Here is a 23,912-nt window from a genome sequence, read left to right on the forward strand (position 1 = left end):
ACTTTAAGGTGCTATGTCATACATTTTGAGAAGGGATGCAATGCATGTTGGTATGTTTTGACTACAAATTTTTAATCAGCCAAATAGTTTTTGGTTAAACGCGAATATTAATTTTGTGCTAAGGGCAACAATAAAGCACCATTTACCAAACCGTCGTTCTATTTTTAAAGGGACACAATTGTACTAAAAGATAAGACGCATGACTGTAATCTCGCATACGCACCGAAGGCGGCAGCAGAAACGAACAATCCACAAATAAAGAGCACTTCATCGGGGAAGAGAAGTGGGTCTGGCGCGTAATGTGACGCATCCTTTTAAGGCTCTAGCGCGTGGCTCCAACTCCTAAGTATAGCATCCTGTCTGACAAGCGGAATTCATTGCTGAGACTTTACAGTCTAGGTCCTTCGACGAAAAGGAGGGTAAAGTGTCTGGGAAAAAAATAATAATAATAATAGTAAAAAAAAAAAAAAATTACCACCACGAAGCCAGCTTCAAGACCCAACCAGCACCCTAAAACTCCCAGCTCCCCAACACAAAATGACCCCCGCCGTGCTGTTCTCGTGAACTCAGTCCTTTTTCGAGAGTAGCTTGTCCAAACCTCGCGAGAGCGCGCGAGGGAATAAGTTGAGGGAACATGGCGACGTCTAATTTGTTAAAGGTAGGAGGCACTTCGTTTTAAATGCCTGTACGGTTTCCTCTGAGCCGGTGCTTGTTTTCTCTTTGCCGGGCTGAGAGTTTATCGCAGGGGGTCTTGTAATAGCTTTCAAACCAAGTGGGCAATTCTGTTTTCAAATGGTATAGGAGTGGAGAAATACAGTGGGGGGTTTGAACTGTTCGTTACGTTATTTTGCGGATTACAGGAGAAGAAACAAAGCTGCGGCTTTTTTCATAAATGTCGCTGCCTGTGTTACTCGAATGGTCCATTTTAACGAATTTGGTATCCGGATTTGTGTACAGGCCTTGCAGCGAGGATGTCTGCTGGTTTGGTTATGCATGTGGCAGGCAGTTCACAAAACAGCATTAACTAGCTATCGTAAGACAGCACCCCAAGAATTGTTTTGAGTAAATGAGTATAAGTATTTTAAACCCATTGACAGCCGCACAGTACTGGTCTGATTGTAGTATTCTTCATCTCGTTACCGTTTGAAACTTTTTCAATACCAACGACACAGTTTCCAGGCTCAACAGCCCAAATATCTATGCTACACGGTTTCACACAATTAATATCTGTGTGTAATACCCCATATTATTCCCTTTGGGTGGCACGACTTCATCGTTTGACAAGTTTTTATTATCCATCTCTTGATCTATTTTCTAAATCCTAGTTTAGAGTCGGGGAGTGGCTGAAGTCTGTACCCGCCACATTGGGGGTAGGCAAGAAATAACCCTGGATGGAGTGTCGATTAACCTTTTAACATCCTTGTCTTGAGAAGTAGGAAGGTAACCTTCGCAGACACGGCGAGTAGTGTTTATGTATATGTGCGCATACCACCCAGAGATTCACCAGGCCAAGAAAATGTCCATGTCTACAATTTTTGTATGTTGCACATATGTTATTCTAAATAAAGCACTAAAGGGCTAATTTTTGCAACTGGATCTCTGTAGTACCTGCAATGTTTTAAAAGTGTTAAAGAAAATGAGCACAATTAGTATTGATGTCATTTGTGAAGTACAAGGGTTGATTTTTTTTCTGCACATTCATAGCAGTATGCCTTAATCCTTCTACTTTTACATGAAGGGTATTCTGTCACAGGGAAGCTGGAGCCATTCCCAGCAAAAACAAGGCCAGATCAGGAAAAATCCCCCGTTAGCCTGCCAGTACACACACAGGACAATTTAGTATTGCTAGTCCACCTAACCTGCTCAGGATAAGTGGGTTTACAGATTGATAGATGGATGGATGGATATAATTTGAAATGTGTAACTTATCGTACATTTGAGGATATTCTGATAAAGTGACAATGGTCAATAAATGTCTGTGACTGTTTTGCATCTGTTAATCCAAAACTACTTTGCTGGTGTATTTTGTATACCAGTCTCTGTTATTTTTGTCCAGCATCCTTTTACTTGAACCTACCATCCGCCATCTATCCTCAGCGTGATTCACTAGTACAGTGTCGCAATGGTTTCCCTCCAGTGTGTTCCCAGCCGGTTTTAAGAGTGGATGCACAGTCGAAAGTTCCATATGGTGCATTTGGCACATAGCATGAGTACTTGCACATGTATGATAACGGTTAGATGTTCTTCTTGCAATGACTGTCTGCAAAGAACATTGAACAACTGAAGTGAAATGTGATACTTGTGCAAATCCTGCAGTGGATGAAAGTGTGACTGGCAATGAATACTATTCAGTAATACAGTATTAAATTACAATAAAAACATGTACAATTTAAAATGATTGGCAAATATATTTCATCCTTACAGTGTGCATAACATACAATATAAAATGGTTGCAATATTTTATATTTCACCCTCACAGCGTGCATATAAATGGCCATTTTAACACTGGTGCATAAAAGTACACCACGTGAGTACTTATAAGATGAGAAATGGTGAAAGTAGTGCAGGATTATGCAATTTGCCACTTCCTGAATGCTTTTTTTTTGTAGTATACTACGGTCAGTTTAATGAAGAATGATTGTTATATAATGTATACATGTAACAAAAAGCTGTGTGTGTATATTTATATGTTTAGTGTACAAATCCAGATTATTGGACCAAACTACCTGTTTGTGTGTGTGTGTGTGTGTGTGTATGGCATACAAATCACATCATCTACATCATTTGATCATGGGAAGACTGTAGACTATGTATCACCCAGAATTTTGACCCCGATTTGTGTTTTTTTTTTTTCTTTCTCTCTTTTTATATCAGAAAAGACTGAAGCCTGAAGAGCAAACAGACCAGAGCTTAAAATTACTTACAGGTGCAATGCTGGGTGCTGCTTTTCAGTAGGACATATTTTTACAACTGAAACTAAGCACAGAAAATCCCAGAAATACGTGTATTTATCTGTATTGCCATTTCACATTATTACTTTTTAATTCAGTGGTAACTGTAAAGCAAACAATAATATATTAACTGGCTTTTTAAATTTGAGATGGGTTTAGTAAATTCTGAAGGCATGGATTGGTAATGACTAGCCTCACTTACAAGCTATACACTATCCACTGGATCTTCTGCTCCACAGAAATGGTATCTTTCTTCCTCTTTTTCGGGTAAGATAGAATGATCATTCGAATACAAGTCAGTCATTTTGTTTCAATTAGTTGCAACCACATTTTGAGCCAGAGATAAACAGTTTTCCAAAAGACAACCAGGTGTTTGTATAGTTCTCATAACACAGCATAAACTAAAATAAACAGATGGCTCACATGAAGTTATCTGTATCCTCACCAGTGACTGTCTTGTGCATAAGACACATTTTCCAGATAAGAATTTTACCTAATTTACTTTACAGCAGAAAATAGGAATCTGAGTAGTCACTTGCTAGATTCTACAGCCTTCAACAGAGATGATGTATATTGAATATTCACTCAGTATTGCATTCCAAAAGTGATATTGCAGTATTCATGGGAATGAGATAATTGTAACTCAAGCAAATTAAAGTACAACAGTAATTGTGAAAAATGTGCACTTACAGTTCCAACTTAGATTATAAACAATGTATAACCTAACATTTTTAAACCTGCTTAATCCATCTTAGATGCTCTAGGTTCCAGAGTGTTTTCCTGTCAGCAGTAGACATAAAGCAGGAACCATCTGTGAACAGTTTACGAGTTCATCACAATGCTTTTCATGCAAACTCCCACACTCATAAAGAATAGAACAGAGGAGCACTCTTTGCTGGAGTTTGTATGTGTATATGTATAATATCTGAATGTATGTACAGTGTGTATGTGTATATATATATATATCTATTTTTAAAAAATCCTGGGACTAGATGAGACTTTTTAGTCTGGGATGATACGTCGCTTTTTCAGAGAGGTACTTTCATGTCACGCATGACGAAACTTTGTGCCAAGAGATTTAACCACGCCCGGGGCCAGAAATAAAAGACAAAGAGTAGATGACAAAGTAGAACGTCGTAAAGAGGTTCAAAAATGTTGGCGCGATACACATGCAGAGCAGGTTAGAGATAATGAAAGAACTAAAATTTGAAAGTCTCAAAAAAATGGTAGTAAAGACCGCATTAGTGCAAACAAATGGAAATTATTACTCAGTGAAATAACAAAACAGCGAAAAGTGATCAAATATATTGTTCAGATTTAAACTTTAAGTCAGAGACTTGTAGATCGTCTAATTCATGTTGTCATCAGGGAAAAGCAGTGTTTCTTCCCCGTGAAGAGGCATATCTGCAAGAATTAAAAGATTTGTTTGGTGAAAGTGAAATCCACATACGCAAGCGGCAGAGATATGAAGTGGCTGGCGCGTATCGCAGGCTGGAGGGGTTGGGGAGTGAAGCCCCCTAGTATATGTATGTAGAATTATGTGTGTATGTATACTGTATATACACACACACACACACACAGTACTATGCAGATGTCTTGGGTACTTGTGAAAAAATCCTGTAAAGCAGGAATGCCTTCAGAAATAATGGTGTGAATACTTTTTATTAATAAATAAGCTTTCTAGAAATTGCAGTAAACAGGAAAAAATCAAAAGTAAAATCAATATCTGGTGTGACCACCCTTTGCCTTTAAAACAGCAACATTGCCACACTTTTGTACAGTTTCTGAAGGTACACATGTAGTAGATTGTTCCAAATAGGGATGAGCAATATTGGCCAGAAATTCTACCTCGACATTTTCTGGTACTTTGACGGCAACGATAATTAGATGATATTTGCATCTTTTAAAAATGTGTTTGTAAAAGACTTATTGATCTAGCTTGTTCTTGATAATAGGATATTAATTGTAGCTTGCTATTGAGATTAATTGAAAAAGACAGTTAAGGAAAACAGGTTTTAAAACTGAAGTAAAATAACACAAAAATGTTAAAATCACCTGTCAGAGTATTACTGAGATCAAACAGTGCAAGTATGAGTAAACCATTTCAAAATGGCCTACAGGATTTACACAAAAAATGCATTAAGACCAGCAAAATTTTTATCATGCGAGCATTTTAAACAGACACTTGTAAACAAATTCTGTCATATACTGCACAAAAATACAAAAAAACTCCAAACTTATAACATTTTAAAACAACAACATGTATTTATATAGCACATTTTCATACAAATGGTATAGCTCAAAGTGCTTTACAAGATGAAGAAAGGAAAGTTTATATCAAACAAAAATAAGATTAGGAAATGCTGAGTAACAAAGAATAAAGTAAGGTCAGATGGCCAGAAGGACAGTAAAAACAAAAAAAAAAAAACAGCTGTGGAGGAAACAATAAACAAAATTTGCAGAGGTCCAAGGCCAAGAGACCAGTCAGCACCCACTGGGTATTCTACTTACCATAAATAATCTAAATCAGTCCTTATGGCTTTCAGGCTTCACGTGAAAGAATTTGATGACTGGTTTCAATCCATCAATGTAGGGACTGCAGAACACCACCACAGAAAACCAGAAAAAGAACAGCAGAGAAAGTAGGGATTAGTATGGATTGCTGAGCCATGATAAAAATGATAATTCAATGCATATACATTATATCAGTTACATTAAAATGTAACCATGATAAAGCCATATTAAGATAATGGGTTTTTAGCAGGTTTTTTTTAATGTTCCACCGTATTAGCCTGGTGAATTTCTATTGGTAAACTATTCCAGATTGTAGGTGCGTAACAGCAGAAGGTTGCTCCACCACATCTTTTAAGTTTAGCTCTTGGAATTATAAGCAGATACTCATTCGAAGATCTAAGGTTACGACTTGGAGTGTAAGGTGACAGACATTCCAAAATATAGGATGGAGCAAGATTATTTAAGGCTTTGTAAACCATTAGCAGTATTTTCAAGTCAATTCTCAATACAGTAGCACAGGTAACCAATCTCATGACATTAAAACTGGAGAGATGTGTTCAGATTTTCTTTTCCTAGTTAAGATTCTGGCAGCTGCATTCTGCACTAGTTGCAACCAATTGATGTCTCTCTTGGATAGTCCTGAAAGGAGTGCATTGCAGTAATCTAGTCAACCAAGAACAAAAGAATGAACTAACTTTTCAGCATCTTGCAAAGTTATAAGGTAACTTAACTTTTGCTATTTAGTTCAGAGTCAATAATTACTCCTAATTTCTTTATCTACGTCTTGACTTTTAAGCCTAATGGATCAAGTTTATTTCTAATACCCTCACTATATCCGTTTCTTCCAATAACCAAGATTTATTTTTTTTTCTTATTTAGTTTGACAAAATTACGACTCATCCATTCAGAAATACAAGTAAGAAATTGGGTCAGTGAATCAAGACAGTCTGGGTCATCAGGCACTATTGATAAGCATAGCTGTGGTAGCTCATGTTATGCCTTGAGATAATCTGGCCTAATGCAAGCCTGTAGATCGAAAAGAGCAGTGGTCCCAGGATAGAGCCTTCTGCAACACCATATAGAATGTCATGTGTGTTCGAAGTATAATTACCGCAACTAACAAAGAATTTTCTACTTAAGTAAGACTCAGACCGATTTAAGACATTGCCAGATAGACCCACCCACTGATTAAGGTGATCTATAAGAATTTTGTGATGAATGGTATCAAGTATGAAGGATGAGAACAGATAAATGGCCTCTGTCTGTATTTAACTGCAAGTGATTTACTACTTTGACCAGTGCAGTTTCTGTAGTTTGATTTGTTCTACAACCTGACTGAAACTTGTCAAGAATAGCATGTTTACTGAAGTTTTTATTTAGCTGCATAATTGACTGCCTTTTCTAGAATTTTACTTACAGTATCTCACAAAAGTGAGTACACCCTTCACATTTTTGTAAATATTTTATATCTTTTCATGGGACAACACTGAAGATATGACACTTTGATACAATGTAAAGTAGTCAGTGTACAGCTTGTATAACAGTGTAAATTTGCTGTCCCCTCAAAATAACTGAACACACAGCCATTAATTTCTAAACTGCTGGCAACAAAACTGAGTACACCACTAAGTGAAATATGTCAAAATTGTGCCCAATTAGCCATTTTCCCTCCCCGGTGTCATGTGACGTCTTAGTGTTACAAGGTCTCAGGTGTGAATGGGGAGCAGGTGTATTAAATTTGGTGTTATCACTCTCACACTCTCTCATACTGATTACTGGAAGTTCAACATGGCACTTCATGGCAAAGAACTCTCTGAGGATCTGAAAAAAAGAATTGTTGCTCTACATAAAGATGGCCTAGGCTATAAGAAGATTGCCAACACCCTGAAACTGAGCTGTAGCACGGTGGCCAAGACCATACAGCAGTTTAACAGGACAGGCTCCACTCAGAACAGGCCTCGCCATGGTCGAAGTTGAGTGCATGTGCTCAGCATCATATCTAGAGGTTGTCTTTTGAGTGCTGCCAGCATTGCTGCAGAGGTTGAAGGGGTGGGGGGGTCAGCCTGTCAGTGCTCAGACCATACGCCGCACACTGCATCAAATTGGTCTGTATGGCTGTCGTCCCAGAAGGAAGCCTCTTCTAAAGATGATGCACAAGAAAGCCCACAAACCGTTTGCTTAACACAAGCAGACTAAGGACATACAGTAGATTACTGGAACCATGTCCTGTGGTCTGATGAGACCAAGATAAACTTATTTGGTTCAGATGGTGTCAAGTGTCTGTGGCGGCAGCCAGGTAAGGAGTAAAAAGACAAATGTGTCTTGCCTACAGTCAAGCATGTTGGTGGGAGTGTCATGGTTTGGGGCTGCATGAGTGCTGCCGGCACTGGGGAGTTCATTGACATACTGAAGCAGAGCATGATCCCCTTCCTTCGGAAACCGGGCCACAGGGCAGTATTCCAACATGATAACGACCCCAAAAACACCTGAGGGTAAAGGTGCTGGACTGGTCAAGCATGTCTCCAGACCTAAACCCTACTGAGCATCTGTGGAGCATCCTCAAATGAAAGGTGGAGGAGCACAAGGTTAGAAATAGGTCTAAAATTGTGAAAAACAGAAGAGTCAAGATTATTTGCCTTGAGCAGGGGTTTAACAGCAGCAGTCTTAAGAAAGTCTGGGAAGACTCCTGATGAGTTTGCTATGTCAAGAACACTATCAATTAGCACATTAGATACTTAGAAAAAGCTTGTTGGTATTCGATCAAGGATGCAGGTGAATGATTTCAGGTGAGAAATTATTCTATATAGATTGGTTAAATCTATCCTGGTGAAAGAATTTAATTAACTTAAAATGGAATACCGGCATTTAATAGGATCAGCTATAGGGGGATATAATATATCATTTCTAATGTCATTAATTTTGCGTTTAAAAATATAGCAAAAGCCTCACTTGTTTCAGTGGTAGTTTTTTTGAGGCATTCCTTTGAGTGACCTGGGTTTAGCAAAGGATCAATTGTAGAGATTAAAACTCTTGGATTACCAGCATTATTTATAATTTTAGAGAAGTTGTAACTCCTGTCCTGATGGACAATGTTGTTATATTCCGTTATTTTAGCCTTCAGTATTTCATAGTGAACTATTAGTTTTTCTCTATTGTGATCTTTAAATCGGACACCTTTTGCGTCTTCCATGGTGGAGGATTTTTTAACTATCTTTTCAGGAGTGACTATGTCAGCGGCAGCTCTTAACTTTAGCATTGAAATTTTCCACCTTATTATTTACATTATTATCACTATTGCAGTAAGCACTACAAATGGACTGGTTGTTTAGAATGTTAGCAAACTTTGAAACTGCAGATATATCAAACTAAATGTATCGGTTACTAACTTGGATGTTCTGTCCAATATTGAACAAGATATCAGAAAAAAATAAAACAATTGTAAAATTCTACTTAGAAAACTTCAGGTTGCATGACAGAGCACCAGTCCGTCTAAGGCATCAGGCTTCAAAGCAGGATGGTTACATATTACAACACTTCCTCTGGTGCTAAAAGCCCTCTCAGAAGGGCTGCTTGAGGCCATGAATACACAGGTACTTTTTTGTAAGTTTCCCCAATTTGTTAAAACATAGTTCTTGTGTTTTCCACCACTCGTGGATTTACATTACTGGTCCACCTCAGGTATCATCAAGTAACTCTTGATTTCTTTTTCAATGGCAGGATCCAGAGACTCCTTCTCTGGATACCTGTGGGTTTTTTTTTTTTGTTTTTTTTTTAATAGCTGCTAAAATACTTTTGTTTTTTCTTTTTTCTCCATCCATTGTGTGATAAGAGAGGAACGAGGAGGCGGGGATCTGTACAGGTGTTTTAAATAATGAAAGGAAAAAATGTGCCTTGAATTGAGGACCCCAACCACCAAGACGGCTTGCAAAATAAAACACTCCTGATAGGCATATGCTTCTTACAGAAATAAAAATAATCTGAAAGAATTACGTAATTTGTTCAAACAGATTTTTTTTTTTTGTCTGGCACCACGGGACTGTATACTAGATCAATTTCACTTCGCAGATGGTGAAACAAGTTAGATGTTGAGCTGTCTTTAATGGTAAATGATTTCCGACATGCAGATTGTTGTCTTTTAAGGAAAATCGGACTTTTCAAAATCAACCACCTCCACTCGAGTGAGAATGATCCATGTCTTGCAATTAAATCTTAATGACTTAGATTGTGAGGCTGTGTATCCCCTTGCACATTTTGCACACTCAGTTTTAGGCTGTTATGCTAGCTTCAGTTGTGGTGCACTGACCATGCATGCACACACAATAGTCTATTCTGTCAGATTACATGAAACAGTAAATGCGTGGACTCTCAAGGCACATTGTTAAAACAACAATTAAGATTTTATTGTAGACGATACATATCACACACTACTAGTTTCACACTTCCTGGAGAACTTACTACAGTATGACTGCATGGTTTGGCTGTCTTTGTTGCTTATGTCTTTTCAAGTAATCTCAGACTGCCAAGATAATGTTGACATCAGAGCACTGTGAGGGCTATATGATACAATTCCATGTTGATCTTTTTGTTACATATACAGGGTGGTCCAGATCTAATTATGCAGATCCAGATCGTCTGGATGACTTTGATTTATGCGGGGATGATTCCAGTTCGGCGGAAGACGATTCTTCATGTCGTCAGTTCGCACACTTCTCGATGGTCCGGGATTTTTCGGGTGATTTTCTATGTAATAAACTTAATAAGTTATAGCGTAATGAAAATTGCATAATTAGATCTGGACCACCCTATATTTTTTGTAGGATTTTGGCCTTGGGTTTGGTGTCATTGTTATGCTGCAGAATGAAGCTGGGAATGGTCATACACCTGCTTGATGGAATTGAGTGATGTATAACAACCTGCTAGTACTTCAAAGTAGAAAGGGGATAATTAATTTGAATCAAATTACTAATTCTGTTTGTGGAAATGCAGCCCACGCCTGCTGGGAACTTGCACTGTGCTTCACTGTCACCTGCAGACATTCATACATAAAGTGTTTTCCAGGTTTTCATCGGACAGACTGCTTGCTGTTAGAGGCAAAAATTTTACATTTTGACTTGGTAGATCAAAACACCTGTTGTGATTTTACTACAGCCCCAGTAAACCTTTTCTGAAGACTTTTCCTGACTGCAAATGTGTGTACCAGGGTCCCAGTGATCCCTGCCATTTCTGGGCTGGTAGTGGTCTTGACCACCTTCAGTTTTTAAGGGAAATAAGCTTGATGCATTTTTTGTTTACTGCACTTACTTCCATGGCCATCCACTACATTTCCAGTCCTCAGCAGTACTCATTTGTTTATGCTTATGGAGAAGAATTTGGATAGCCTGTTTGGAAATATCTGTCTGCTGAGAAATCTCTTGGCTTGAGAGAAACCTTTATGATGCAGAATGATTGTCACTGTGCTTACATTTTCCATGGTGCAAGAGTTGCAGGTTAAGCCATCACATCAAGCACAGCCTCACCTTCTTATTATGGTTGTGCCTTCCACATTTTTTTTCCATCTACAGAGCTGTTTCAGTTTCAGAAAGTCACTTTGGTTAAGCATACACAATTTTCTATTGATCGTTAGCACCTGTTTGTTATGTTTGCCTGATCAAACACTGACTATGTGCTTTCAAAGATGTCAATATTTCAACTGAAAGGTGGTCTATGTTAGTTACTTTCTTGAAGAGCATTCGAATACCGTATTGTGTTGCTTTTCAAATCAGCGGAGACCATTCAGTGCCTCTAGAAACTTTTTAACAGTTATCAAGGTTTCTGGTCCAACTGTATTACTCAGTAGTTTGTTTAGGATTTTCACATGTTTGCATCAACAAGTGCTTCCTGGATTTAGTCTTAAATATACTTCCTCTTAATTTCTACTGGTTTCCTTCAAGTGTGCAGTTCACTAGTTGAAGGAAATCTGTTGAATTCACTTTATTGCATTATGGTTTATCATGAAACAAGTAAATGAGCACAGGTTCAAGGTTTGGAATACAAATGAAGTAGTCCTGTTTAGTCTTAACAAGAAGCAAAGTAAGTCAAAGTAATATAAAACAATTGGAAGTCTGTGCAACAAAAGTAAATTGTTCACAGGACGCTTGAATCTTGGGAGTGTTTCTCCCTCTGTTGCTCAGGTCTCAGAGACAATCCATTACCATGTGAGCTCTGTTTATATAGAGACTCTGCTGGAAGGACAGTGCTTGTGACGCTGTGGGAGCTTGGTCAGGCATGTTACTGGACTGGTCACTCTTTGCTATGGGTCAAACAAGAAGGTTGTTTGTAATAGCATCCCCTCTGGATCTGGGGTGGAAGTGCTTACCTCAACAGAGCCTTGAGGGGTGACCACTATGCACGTGTGTATGACAGGTGTCATTATTGTCACTTGTACAGAGTTCATTGAAATTTGTACCATCCTGCCAAATCTCAGCTTTTTAACAAAACTGTAAATAGTATTTTTGTTGTTGTAACTTTTCACCAAACATTGATACAATAAAGTTTTGAAAATCTATATATATAATTCACTAAGGCAAGACAACCATGGAAAGCACGCCGGAAGGGGCGTGGATTCACTAAGCCGTCGACAAGTGAGACACCTATGGCGCACGCAGGAAGGAGCCACGCCCACCAACTCCAAGACCATTGGATACGACGACAACTTGCAGGGCCACGCCCACCAACTTGGACGCGAGGACACAGAAAAACCGCCGTCATTTATATTCGTCTGTCGTAGAGGCCACATGCAGTGCAGGTCAGGTTAATGTCATGCACCTCCGAGCTACGTTGACTGTTTATAGAGGCATGTTTCTCGCGGAGGTGAATCGCCATATGCACCGTGTGAAACGGTTTGTGAGGGGTATCCCATGGGATCCTTAAAACAATCCTTTACAACTGAAGTTAAAGCACAATGAAGTAAGCAGTCTTGAAAAACCAAGTTTTCGGTTATGACGCACGATCACCTGCACCATAGCAAACTGTTTTACACGCTACATACAGCAATTCGCATCCGCGACAAACATGCATCTTCTTAGATGCTCCTGCAGGAACATGGAAGACGTTTCCCTGCCCACCAACAGTCCTTTTTCACTGGCCGGCGTCTACCCTCGCTCTCTAGGCCTTCACACTGCCTGCCCATTCTCCCAGACGCAAAAACTCACCGACCACCCAGTTCGTCACTTTCGTCTGTGGTAAGAGTCCACATGCACGTCTGAGCAAATTGTGTTGTATTTTGCTCTCTCCAGAGTTCTATCTTTTCATTCACTTACTGTTGTAGTCTCACACCAACCCATTTTAGACATCCGTGTCTTTCCAGAAGTGTTTAGCATTCAATAAATAATTATGCATGAGATTGACCGTGTGTCTACCCAGCGCAGAGAGGCTGGGTAAGCCGTTGAACCCCATTTGGGCTGCAAGCCGTGGAATTCCCACTAAGTGTGACTCATACGCTCCCACTCATTACGTCCCTACCCTTTGTGCACACTCCCCTCCTACCGTGGTCGGGTATCTTGGTGGATTATATATAGAAAAGCAGCCAAAACCGAGGGGTATCCCATGGGGTCATTAAAACATTCCTTTACAACTGAAGTTAAAACACCATGAAGTAGGCAGTCTTTAAAAACCGAGTTTTCAGTTACGACGCACGACCGTGTGCACCATAGCAAACTGTTTTACACGCTACATACAGCAATTCGCATCCGCGAAAAACATGCGTCTTTTTAGATGCTCCTGCACTTTGTTCACACCCCCATCCCACCTTGCTACTACCGTGGGCGGGTGTCTTGGTAGATTATATATAGAAAGGCAGCCAAAACCGCACAGAGCAATGAAAAGTCTACCGTTCCATCTTTTCATTCACTTTCTGTTGTATCCTCAAACCCTCCCTTTTTAGACAACTGTGTCTTTCCAGAGGTGTTCAACCATTAATAAATAATTATGCGGCGTTTGTTATGCCGCGGGTTCACTATTGTGTTGTATTTTGCTCTCTCCAGAGTTCCATCTTTTCATTCGCTTACTGTTGTATTCTCACACCAACCCATTTAGACTACCGTGTCTTTCCAGAAGTGTTTAGCATTCAATAAATAATTTTGTATGACATTGAGCGTGTGTCTACCCGGCGTGGATAAGCCGTTGAACCCCATTCGGGCGGCAAACCATGGAATTCCCACTAAGTGCGACTCATACGCTCCCACTGGTTGCATCGTGACAAATGCGTCTTCTGAGATGCTCCTGCACTTCGTACACACCCCCCTCCCACCTCGCTACTACCGTGGTCGGGTGTTTTGGTGGATTATATATAAAAAAGTGGCCAAAACCGCACAGAGCAATCAAAAAACTACGTCAGTCACATGTACATCTGGACTGTGTAAAGACGACGACTCAAGTGACGAGTTGGAGGTGGGGACATGAGCAGGCAGTGCATATTGAACAAGAAATCAGCAGACTAGCATGACGGACAGAGCTGAATGGACGTCCTTCTCTCCTCCCATTCCACACTCCGCGCCGTGCACCCCCATCCCTCCGTCTGGCAGGAGAAGGCGTGAGGACGGTCCGGCAGTTTTCAGTCACAGATGATTGTGTGTTGGTTCGTTCCGTGCATTGTTACAATGTTGCTTTTCTTGCTGATTTATTACATTACCGATTTTTCAAATGTTAATTTTCTCCCTGTGCTTAAAAATCATTAAAAAACCGGCCTGATTATGCGGCGTATGGTACGCCGCAGGTTGGCTAGTTCTGTAATATTACAGCAATTATTTACTACTCTGATGCTGATCTTTATGATCATAAAATAGGTCATTATGATAGCATTTGATAAGAAGATTTCATAATTAATTGCAGAATTTCGATATTTCGGGGTTCCTCTAGAGTGCCTATTTCTCTTGCACAATTTGGCTCAAAACTGATCAGCATATTGTCATCTCATAACAGGCTTAAGTACGGTGTTTTTTCATGTAGTCATTTTAGCTCTAGACCGTCCTCAAGAAGCTGTGATACACAGACACACACCCATCATTAAGATATCAGTGTTTTCAGTATCAGGACCCTAAAACTTCGAGATCTGTTGAAAACCGGAGATTGAAATTTTTGATGAATCTCAAGCTTTCGCTCCTCCCCCATAGATGATAGCTTATGGTGGGGTTGGGTTCAATGCAAAAAAGATCCAAAAGAAATGCTGCAAATAAAATGTAAAGGGTTAGAAGACAATGCAGCATAGAAAATGTAGGATTCATACACACTAGGAGCAAGGATGAGGTATTTGGCCAATATGTGCTGTGCTCAGAAGTTTTAGTAAAGAAGGCCTTGAAGCTGACCAAATTATGCTATCACATCGAGACTAAAGTTTCTGGTCATGTGTCCAAACCATTTGAAGTTTCTAAGGCCAAGCTGAAAAAGCTTCACAGAAAATTAAAAGTTATTAAGTCTGCTTGTAAATAATCTGGCAATACCACAGTAGTGGTTGGAAAGCAAAATACCATAGGATTTTGCTGGCAGCTAAAGTTGAGGTGATGCAGGAGAGAAGGTTTCCAAACAAATGAAACTGATATAATTGTTGAACGATACAGATAAAAGGAGATTTGAGGATATGTCGACGAATGTGTCTGAGCAACTGGTAAAGAGACTAGAATAGTCTCTACACTAGTTGCAATGAAGACAAAATACAGAAATCGTCTTAATACAGAGTCCAGTCTTCGATTAAAGCTATCTTTCCTTCAAGGTAACATTGAGCATTTGACATCAGCATTAGGCAAGTTTCCGTGTTTATACATAAGACTTACATTTATCACAGCATAAGAGACATGCAATTGTAAACTATTTTTACTCAAATAGGGTGCACTTTAGTAAGTATCTGTGTGTTGGTGGTGGCAAAGTGTTCTTTTTCTGTATTGTACCTGTAACAGCCTTGAACATCAGGAGCCTATGATTATTGAAGGCTGCAAAAACTATATATTTAGTTTAAATTCATTTTATTTATTTATATATATATATATATATATATATATATACACACATATACATACATCAGAAACATCTTTGAAAAAGCTTGTGGAGACTGGGTCAATGGCATAATTGGATGATTTTAGCCATGTGATTATTCTATAAAGTTTGGGTAAATCCAGTTCTAGTAAAGGAAGAACTTTAATGAGCATGCTGAGGTTCAACAAGGTTTTCTTTTAAGGGATGTATTATATTAAATCTAATATTGTTTATTTTACCTTTGAAGCGTGCTACAAAAGTTTTATCTGTTAAGTTTTCAGCAGCAATTCCATCAATGGAACTGACTTTAAAAGACTATATGTGAAAGTACAAATATCTCGTAACAGTCATTGATAACAAACTAAACTTTGATCTTAACACGGTACAAATCTGTATAAAAAGGGCTGTCATAGGAAACTCAACTGTTTTAAAGAGGACAAAATCATAATGACACATTTTTAGAAGTTCTTCATTAAATCCATTGTCACATTTGCTTTTATCTGTTGGTTTGGAAACCTCTGCAACAATAATAGAAATCATCTTAACAATATTATAAAATTAACAGTAAAGGTAGTATTTCATAGCAGGCATTTATCACTGAAATGTATTACAAACCGTTTAGAAAGAAAGCCAACTCAATTCTGTCAAACAGTAGCCTTCTTCTTTTCTTTAAATTACAACTGTTGCCGTCAGGCTACAGATTAAAGTTTCCAAAGGTAAAGAGCAACAGATTTAAGAACTCTTATTTCTAGAGCTATAAGCATTTTAAATTCTGTTACTTGTAGGGATGACGCTAATTGTTAAATTCTGCATTATTATTTTATATACTGTTGAAAGTAATTATTATTCTTTGTATTGATCTTGAGTCTGTATTTATGCAATAACGTTGGTTGTCAAATGTTGTATCTCTGTAACAATGTCTTCTGTTTTTGTACTTTACTGCTGCAAACAAGTTTCCCTCTGAGACAATAAATTCTACCTTAATCTAAACCTAATAATTTTATTGGATTTCCTTCTTTATCATTCAAAATTTTACAAACATAACTGTCTCTCATGTCAGACTTTTTTGTATTTACTTATATGAGCCTTCATTTTTTAATTAAGGACCGTACCTCCATTTTCTGTCAGCCTTGTGGCAGTCTTTTTTAAAATTTAGACACCAGTGTTTCCATGGTATTTTAATAGTGGAAGGCTGCTTAACATTTTATTCAGGGGCAAACTGTGACTGTTGTGTATCTCATCTTAGCATTGAAAATTTCCATCCTATTGTTTACATTGCTGGCGTCATTGAGATAAGCAATAAATTCAGACGAGACTTCAGAATATTAGCAAACATAGATGCAACAGTGGCAAGTCCAAGTACTCCTTGAGAAACTATGGCAAGATACATGAAAATGTGAAAGTGCCTGGTGTTTTTAGAAGCAGCAAATGAAAATACTCAATAAACCACCTCCTGTCATACTTTCTGAATGAGCAGTTTTTTCAAGAAAGTAAGGCCTTGTGAAATCCATGTTATTTTTTTTCTCAGATGTTGCTTTATTTTTTTCCTATATCAATATATATTGTCTAGAAATTGGAAGTGTTATTACATTCCTTTTAAATTTGCTTATTTTATTTTTGTTTAGAACAAAGGCTCCCTCCAGTTTGAAGATAAATGGGATCTGATGCGCCCTATTGTTTTGAAGTTGTTACGGCAAGAATCTGTCACAAAGCAGCAGTGGTTTGACTTGTTTTCGTAAGTAGAACCCTTCTAACATTTTTTGTCTACATGACTAAGGCAGTAATATGAAGGTGATAGGTAGTTTAGTGAAGAAATGGTAAATATTATTTTCGTTATCAAGATTTCCTAGTAATATTACACACATTTAATTCATTTTCTAAACCAGCTTATCCAGCCTATTATTGTATCTTCCTATGCAAGATGGGAAGTAACGTTTAATTCATAACAAGGCACACTCACTTACTATGGGTTTAAAAAGTATAATAAGTCTAATGTGCAAATCTTGTGGGCTGTGTGAAGAAAATACTAAACAGTTTGTGTGTTGAATGGATCTGTGGTTTTGCACATAAATTAGCTTGAAGATAAGAGATGACAATAATAAAACATTTGAATATTAGGCACAAACTGGATCAGCCAAACCTGTTATAAAGCTGTGAATATTGTATTTTAATTTAAAGCACGTTTCTTACTTAAGAGAAAATAAAGCAGTTTGTCTACATGTAGAGGTGTGTAGAGCGGATTGTCATTTTATTTTGAACGTTATAGTGAAAGTCATCAATCTAATTTCCAGTTAATATTTGACAACAGCATATCAAGATGTTACAGTGATCCCTCGCTATATCACGCTTCGAATTTCGCGGCTTCACTCTATCGCGATTTTTTTCTCATACACGCTTACGTCACTACGCATGCGCTTTCTGAGAACTTTTATCTAAGCCCCACAATGGCTCCTAAACGTGCTGCTTTTTCTAAGCCTTCTGACAATAAAACTAAGTGCCGGAGGAAGATGCTTGCTATCCAGGAGAAGGTGAAACTCTTGGATATGATTAAAGATGGCAATACCCTACAAAAGCCTCCTCACTCATATGAAAAGACAGCACCAGCAACTCCCTATCAAGATGTTCTTCAGCTGCGCACCCGGACACCCACTGCCTACTCCTAGTACTTCTTCAGCGGAAGAAGACAACGATGCACCTGCTGAATATACTGCACCACCTGAAGACTCTCCTACTGAGCTTGTGCCTTCATAGGTTAGTGGTTGTGTGTAAGAACTGTGTGTGTGTGTAATTAAATGTACAGTACAATAATCTACTATATAAAAGCGCTCGGGATTGTCTTTCTGTCCCGTGAGTGCAAAGCGTAGTGGTGTTCTGCTTATCACAGACTTACTACTTGTGGCTTGCGGTACGAAGCGACGCGATGTGAGCAGAGTTCTGCTGCTCCCATCATCCCCTTGCTTTTGTGCGTGATGTGCTGGAAAAATAGACAAAATTATGTCTCTGGAAATAATTAATGTTGATGGAGTACAAATGCCTCTCCGCGTAGTAAATATCAGGGGAGATGGTGCTTGCTTATTCTCATCTATAGCTTATTTAGTGCATGAAACTCCGTCTTTAGCGGTACAGATTCAGGCTGACGTTGTACGACTTTGGACAGACACTCCAGGGGATAAAAAAAACTTTTTTTCAGGAGATGTTATGAATGGGCACTTTGATGTTCTCATTCCCTACACTTACATGCCTGATGTACACATGGAGCGCACACAAATTGAGGATAAAAGTCGGTCACCTTAAAAGACAGGTGAGCCTAGTAATAATATATTTGTAACGTCTAATATGTCTTATTTTCTCTTATGTTGTCTAATATATTGGGTAATACGAGTGTAATGGTGACTAAAGTGTGTTATTTCATGTCTAGAGGGCTCTAATAATGTTAAAAAACGTATTTAGAAGGTCGTAAACAGTTTTTCTATACTCTTAACTGCAAAAATATTCCATTTATAAATAAAGAATCCTACTTCACGAAAATTAATTTATCACGGTAGAGTCTGGAACGGATTAACCGTGATAAACGGGGGTTCACTGTATTTGGGTATTTTGCAGGGAAGGCTCTTATTCTTGTATGTGCTCCCTGTTATTAATGTTAGTCTTCCATGCTTTACTGATCATTTTCAGATTAATAAACAATCCTTCATAAACCAAAATGCTAATCTTGTACGTTCTGAACACTACTCATGTGGTGCAGAAACAAATTCCAGGTTAATGTATCATATTGTTTTTTCACTCTCTTCTTCCTTCCCTTTTTACTGTGAAAAACTATCTTGCAACCAACCACACTGGTTAAGTCCAGTTAAGATAGTTTAATGGCTAAAACTGTGAACTTTAAACCTCAAGGTTACCTTCCCTTACTTCATTCAGGAACTCCCCTAATCTACATATGTGCCAATTGTTTAAAACAAATTCATCCTTTCTTGTTTATGGATAGTCATTGCAGTTTGGATCACTTAACAGTTTGGGAGCAAAAAGCATCTAGCAGATATTTGCTCCAATAATATGATTCTGTTAAAACTTTTGAGTTTTTTTTGGTTGTATAAAGTAATACAATTTATTATTAGCATAATACACATGATTTTTTCTTTATTTCTTTATTTTTTCTTATTGAATTTATTAAAAGCAAGTAACATACCATACAAACATGTAAAAACCTACCAAACCTAAATTCAATTCAACCCAAACCTAAGAGAAAGAGAGTAAGGCCAACAGCCAGAGTAAAATTTTAACAGTGGAAAAGAGGGAATAGAATCCTTTCCCCAATGTAAAAGCTTGTTCTAAAATGTTATTGATTAGATCCTGCCAAGTTTTAAAAAAGTTTTCAGCAGATCCAATTTTTACAATTTCAAATAGTATATAACATAAGTTACCATTATTTTTTCTTCTTGATAAAATTATTTCCCCCTCCCTATATGTAAGTAAACTGGGTGTCAAAACTATAAATGCTCTGAATGAAATTTAAAGATATGTTCATATTAAGGTTGAAATCAAGATAAAAACATTTCAACTTCAATAAGATCTTACAATGAGCAATAATGAACAGAAAAAGTATTTTTAATATATTTTGAAAATTGCAATTCCATTTAATTTACTCGAGGGATTCAGGAAACTACAGCCTTCCTTGGCGGCATTAAGTGAAAGGCAGGAAGTAACCCTGAACAGGATGCCATTGCCCACTCATTTTAAAAAAGATTTTTTTTCACATAAGTATGCTCATCCTTCATGATGATGGTTGAAACTGTGTTTAGATTTAACCAATCACATTTCAAATTATGTACAAAGGTATTTTGCTCTCACCTGATATCAATTTGCATTATTCATGTTAGCATTACATCAAATAAGTTGTTTCTGTTGGATTTCTCTAAAGGTCCATTTGTTTCATAGTGTAATGCAACCTTGGATCACAAGGACTTCCACTGCAGTCCACAATGTTACATATTAGTGTAGCTTTCTAACCAGGTATGTTGGTATTTAAAATGAATCAAAGCATAATGAGATTTTAGTATCAACATTCAGCATTAAATAATGAGGATTTACAAAACAGTGGGTGAATGGTATAGGAATTATATGTAGTCACCCCCACCCCCCATAAGGAATTAAAATTATTTGGACAAATGAATATGATCTGAAATAAAACTGTCTTATTTTATTTGAAAGGAGCCAAAATTAGTTTGACAAATTAATAATGTCTGAAATAAAATTGTCTGGTAAGATTACCTAAAGTATAGAAACCATAGGCATCACCACGTGCTGGGTTTCTTTTCTGGTGATATGTTACCAGGCAAGTACTGAAGCCATCTTCAGTTCCTGCTTATTTTGCAGGTTTATTGATAAGATGTATTTGTACATCTCAGAATTAATTATGATCTCTTTATCAGCAGTCATCCCTTCAATAAATACAAAGGAACCAGTTCCATTGGCAGCCATACTTTCTCAAGCCATAACACAAACTCCACCATGTTTCACAGGGAAAGTGGTCTTTTTAGGATCATGAGTGTTCCTTTCTTTTTTTTTTACCTTTTGACTTTCTATCACTCCGGTTTTTTGATGTAGTTCTTGGCAAACTGCAACCTGTTGTTTCCATTCTTTTGGGTTACCTGAGGCTTGCATCTTGTGTTGTGGTGTCAGTTATGAACAAGTTTAAATACTGAAGGGATCCTCTGAATCCAATACACCTGCCTGCCTCACTTTAGGCTGTATGGTGACCTTTGTGTGCTCAGTACTACATTCTGAACACTGTGATCACTTAACGTGAGCTGCATATGCTTCAGTAATATTAGTTATTGTACCTATATCAGTGGCGCTATTTGTTAAAAACAGTTATTCCTTATCCAATAAATCTACTGTGCATTTTACTCCCCTTTGAATACAAACTCTCTTCAAATAGCCATCTACTTACTGATCAACAAATGAAGCATCTATTGTTCATGGCGTGATAAGTAAACTCGGGTATAATAATGTGTGTGATGTCAAATACTGATGCATTAGCCTTGTGCGTGTGACTGTCTGTAGATTAGGATTGAGATAAACTGGTTAAAGATGTATCTAGATAAAGGCAGATAAAAAAAAGATTGATCACATATCAAATCATATGCATCAGGTGCTGATGGTTGCTAAACCTTTAAATATTGTTGCAAATTACAATTTTTATTGCATTTGCAATCATTTTATTCACAGTCTGGAACCTTGCATTTTTCATGACGGTACAATACTTCATGGAGTTGGAAATTACATAATGATGTTTTGAAATCAAACCAATAACTAATGATTGATCCCTCAGCAGAGACATGCTATCTTTGCTGAAAAATCATGATTCCTCAGCAGAGACATTCTGTCTTTGCTGAAGAAACAATAAAACTGTCACCTCCCTCTCCCTGCAGCTGTGCTCACTGAAACAGCAAGAAGCAGTTTCTGCTCTTCAGTTCCAAGAGCCAGCTTCTGATTGAGCTGCTTATCTGTGACATAGCTTACTGCGTGTGCTGTCAGTTAAATTTTTGTGACATACACTGTCTTTGCTGATGGATTGCTGAGTGTCACCTTCTCTTCTGAGTAGTTACACTCCCTAAGATGACATGTCAGCAATGCATACTTAGAACACTGGTAATTGCAAGCATTGTTTTTTTTCTGTTCAGTTAAACAGCCAGCTGTCAGACTTGTATCTGTACACCTTTTTCTTTGCAGTTTCATATAGTGGGCCAATGAGCGATTCGGATAACAGTTTAAATTCTGAGACTTATTTCATATTACATGTGCACATTTTATGACAGTTTTATTATTTATGCTGACTTACAGTAATCCTTTTATTATCACATTGCGTTACTTGTATCTTCAAACTTATTTTAACTGATTAATATTTGTAATTATATTTCTAACAACATTTGTCTTTATCAAAAGTGTACAAATTTCTTGATAGACTTGTGCCACTGTCTTGAAGTAGTAATTCAGTTGGGAGTGTTGACAACATTTTATCTAAAGTGAGAGCTATTAACAGAATCAGAAAAGATTCTTTTTGTCCTAAAATCACTGCAGTTATTATTGTTAAGAAAGGAATGAAATACAACAATGTAATAAATAATTTTAAAGCACCTAACTTTGTATATAGTAACTTTCCAGGCTGTCTCACCTACATGTATATGAACTAGTTGTCTTACCACAAATAAAGTAAATATTACATCCTTTATTCTATTTCATAATCAGGTTGCGCAGTGTGCCAGTAATAGAAAATTCCAGAAAAACTACAAAATTAAAACCGTACGGTACCCAAAGTATACATCAGATTTCCATTCCAACTCCTCCCCTCAACACTTGGAGGAGTAAGCAGGGAAAAATGTGCTTAGATGTCCCATTCTTAAGCCCATTTCAGGCTACACACCAATCATTTACTTTGACCAGATCGAGAGCTCAATAGGGACATGTCCCCCTACTTTAATTGCTTTGATGCAATTGATAGTATACTGGAATACAAATGCTGTGATGTTATAGAGACATCACAGGCCATCCACCTTTGCCCTGTTTCTTTGACATGATCAAGACTTAAAGGGAGACCAACCCCCATATTTTGCTTTGACTCTTTGACTTTATTCTGTCAATGGGAAGGTAGTGCATAGTGTAGCACACCAAGGCAGCATGAAATTATGCCACCTACCAGGGAGGGTGCAGTAAAATGGGAAAAGGGGGGTTTGTAGTTGTTGGCTTCCAAACAGTTTTGATACCAATACCGAGGTCTGAAAGCTGATATTGATACTGAAGTCAAAATTTTAGAATTAATCCAACAGTATCACATGCGCAGAACTTACCTAATTGGTTTCATCTTTTATAAAATCTGGTCAGATGTAGTTAGTAATAACCCTGTCTCTGGTGCTGCTTACACCATGATGGTTGACGGTTCCAGGTATTTCACGGTACACCATTAGGGCATAGGCATGTATTATTGGCCTGGTGTAAAACAATCGGTTATTTCAGAAATGAAAATGAAATATTTAACCATTAAATTTTAGCATTAATGAATACCTATGGGTGATTGGACTATGGGGACTTTATTATCCCAGTAAATCAAATTTCTTAGTAGCTTTACTAAAAGCAAGAAGATTGAGCACGCCCTATGTCATAAAACAAAACCGCACAGATTGGCCATTGTCTTAAAATAACACCTAGCAAGGGATGTAAATCAGGTAGTGACAATGGCTGGACTTTTCAGCTGGTAAAGGGCACATAGGCATGCAAGAGAATGCTTGGAATTTTACTTTACTTCAAACAGTATGAGTAGCCAAAGAGCTACCTTGGAGAACTCTTTATTTAAAGGCTTTGCGGCTTAGAAGTACTAGTAGCCACTGGATAGAACTCTATCCTGGGTTCCCTAAAGCATAGCGAGTACTACTTCTGGCTGTAGAA

At 37.8% G+C, this 23,912-nt stretch overlaps 1 protein-coding gene across 1 annotated transcript in view; it reads left to right on the plus strand.

The window, feature by feature from the left end:
* The first annotated feature begins 322 nt into the window (after positions 1–322).
* Positions 323–23,912, plus strand: part of LOC120523171 (cullin-5) — a 93,426-nt gene continuing 69,836 nt past the window's right edge. Inside the window, exons 1-2 of the mRNA XM_039744207.1 lie at positions 323–658; positions 17,096–17,205. Of these exons, the coding sequence (XP_039600141.1) occupies positions 635–658; positions 17,096–17,205 (134 nt within the window). The 5' untranslated portion in view covers positions 323–634. The remainder of the gene's footprint in view (positions 659–17,095; positions 17,206–23,912) is intronic.

Source organism: Polypterus senegalus, chromosome 2 (genome assembly GCF_016835505.1).
Source record: "Polypterus senegalus isolate Bchr_013 chromosome 2, ASM1683550v1, whole genome shotgun sequence".
Lineage (NCBI taxonomy): Eukaryota > Metazoa > Chordata > Cladistia > Polypteriformes > Polypteridae > Polypterus > Polypterus senegalus.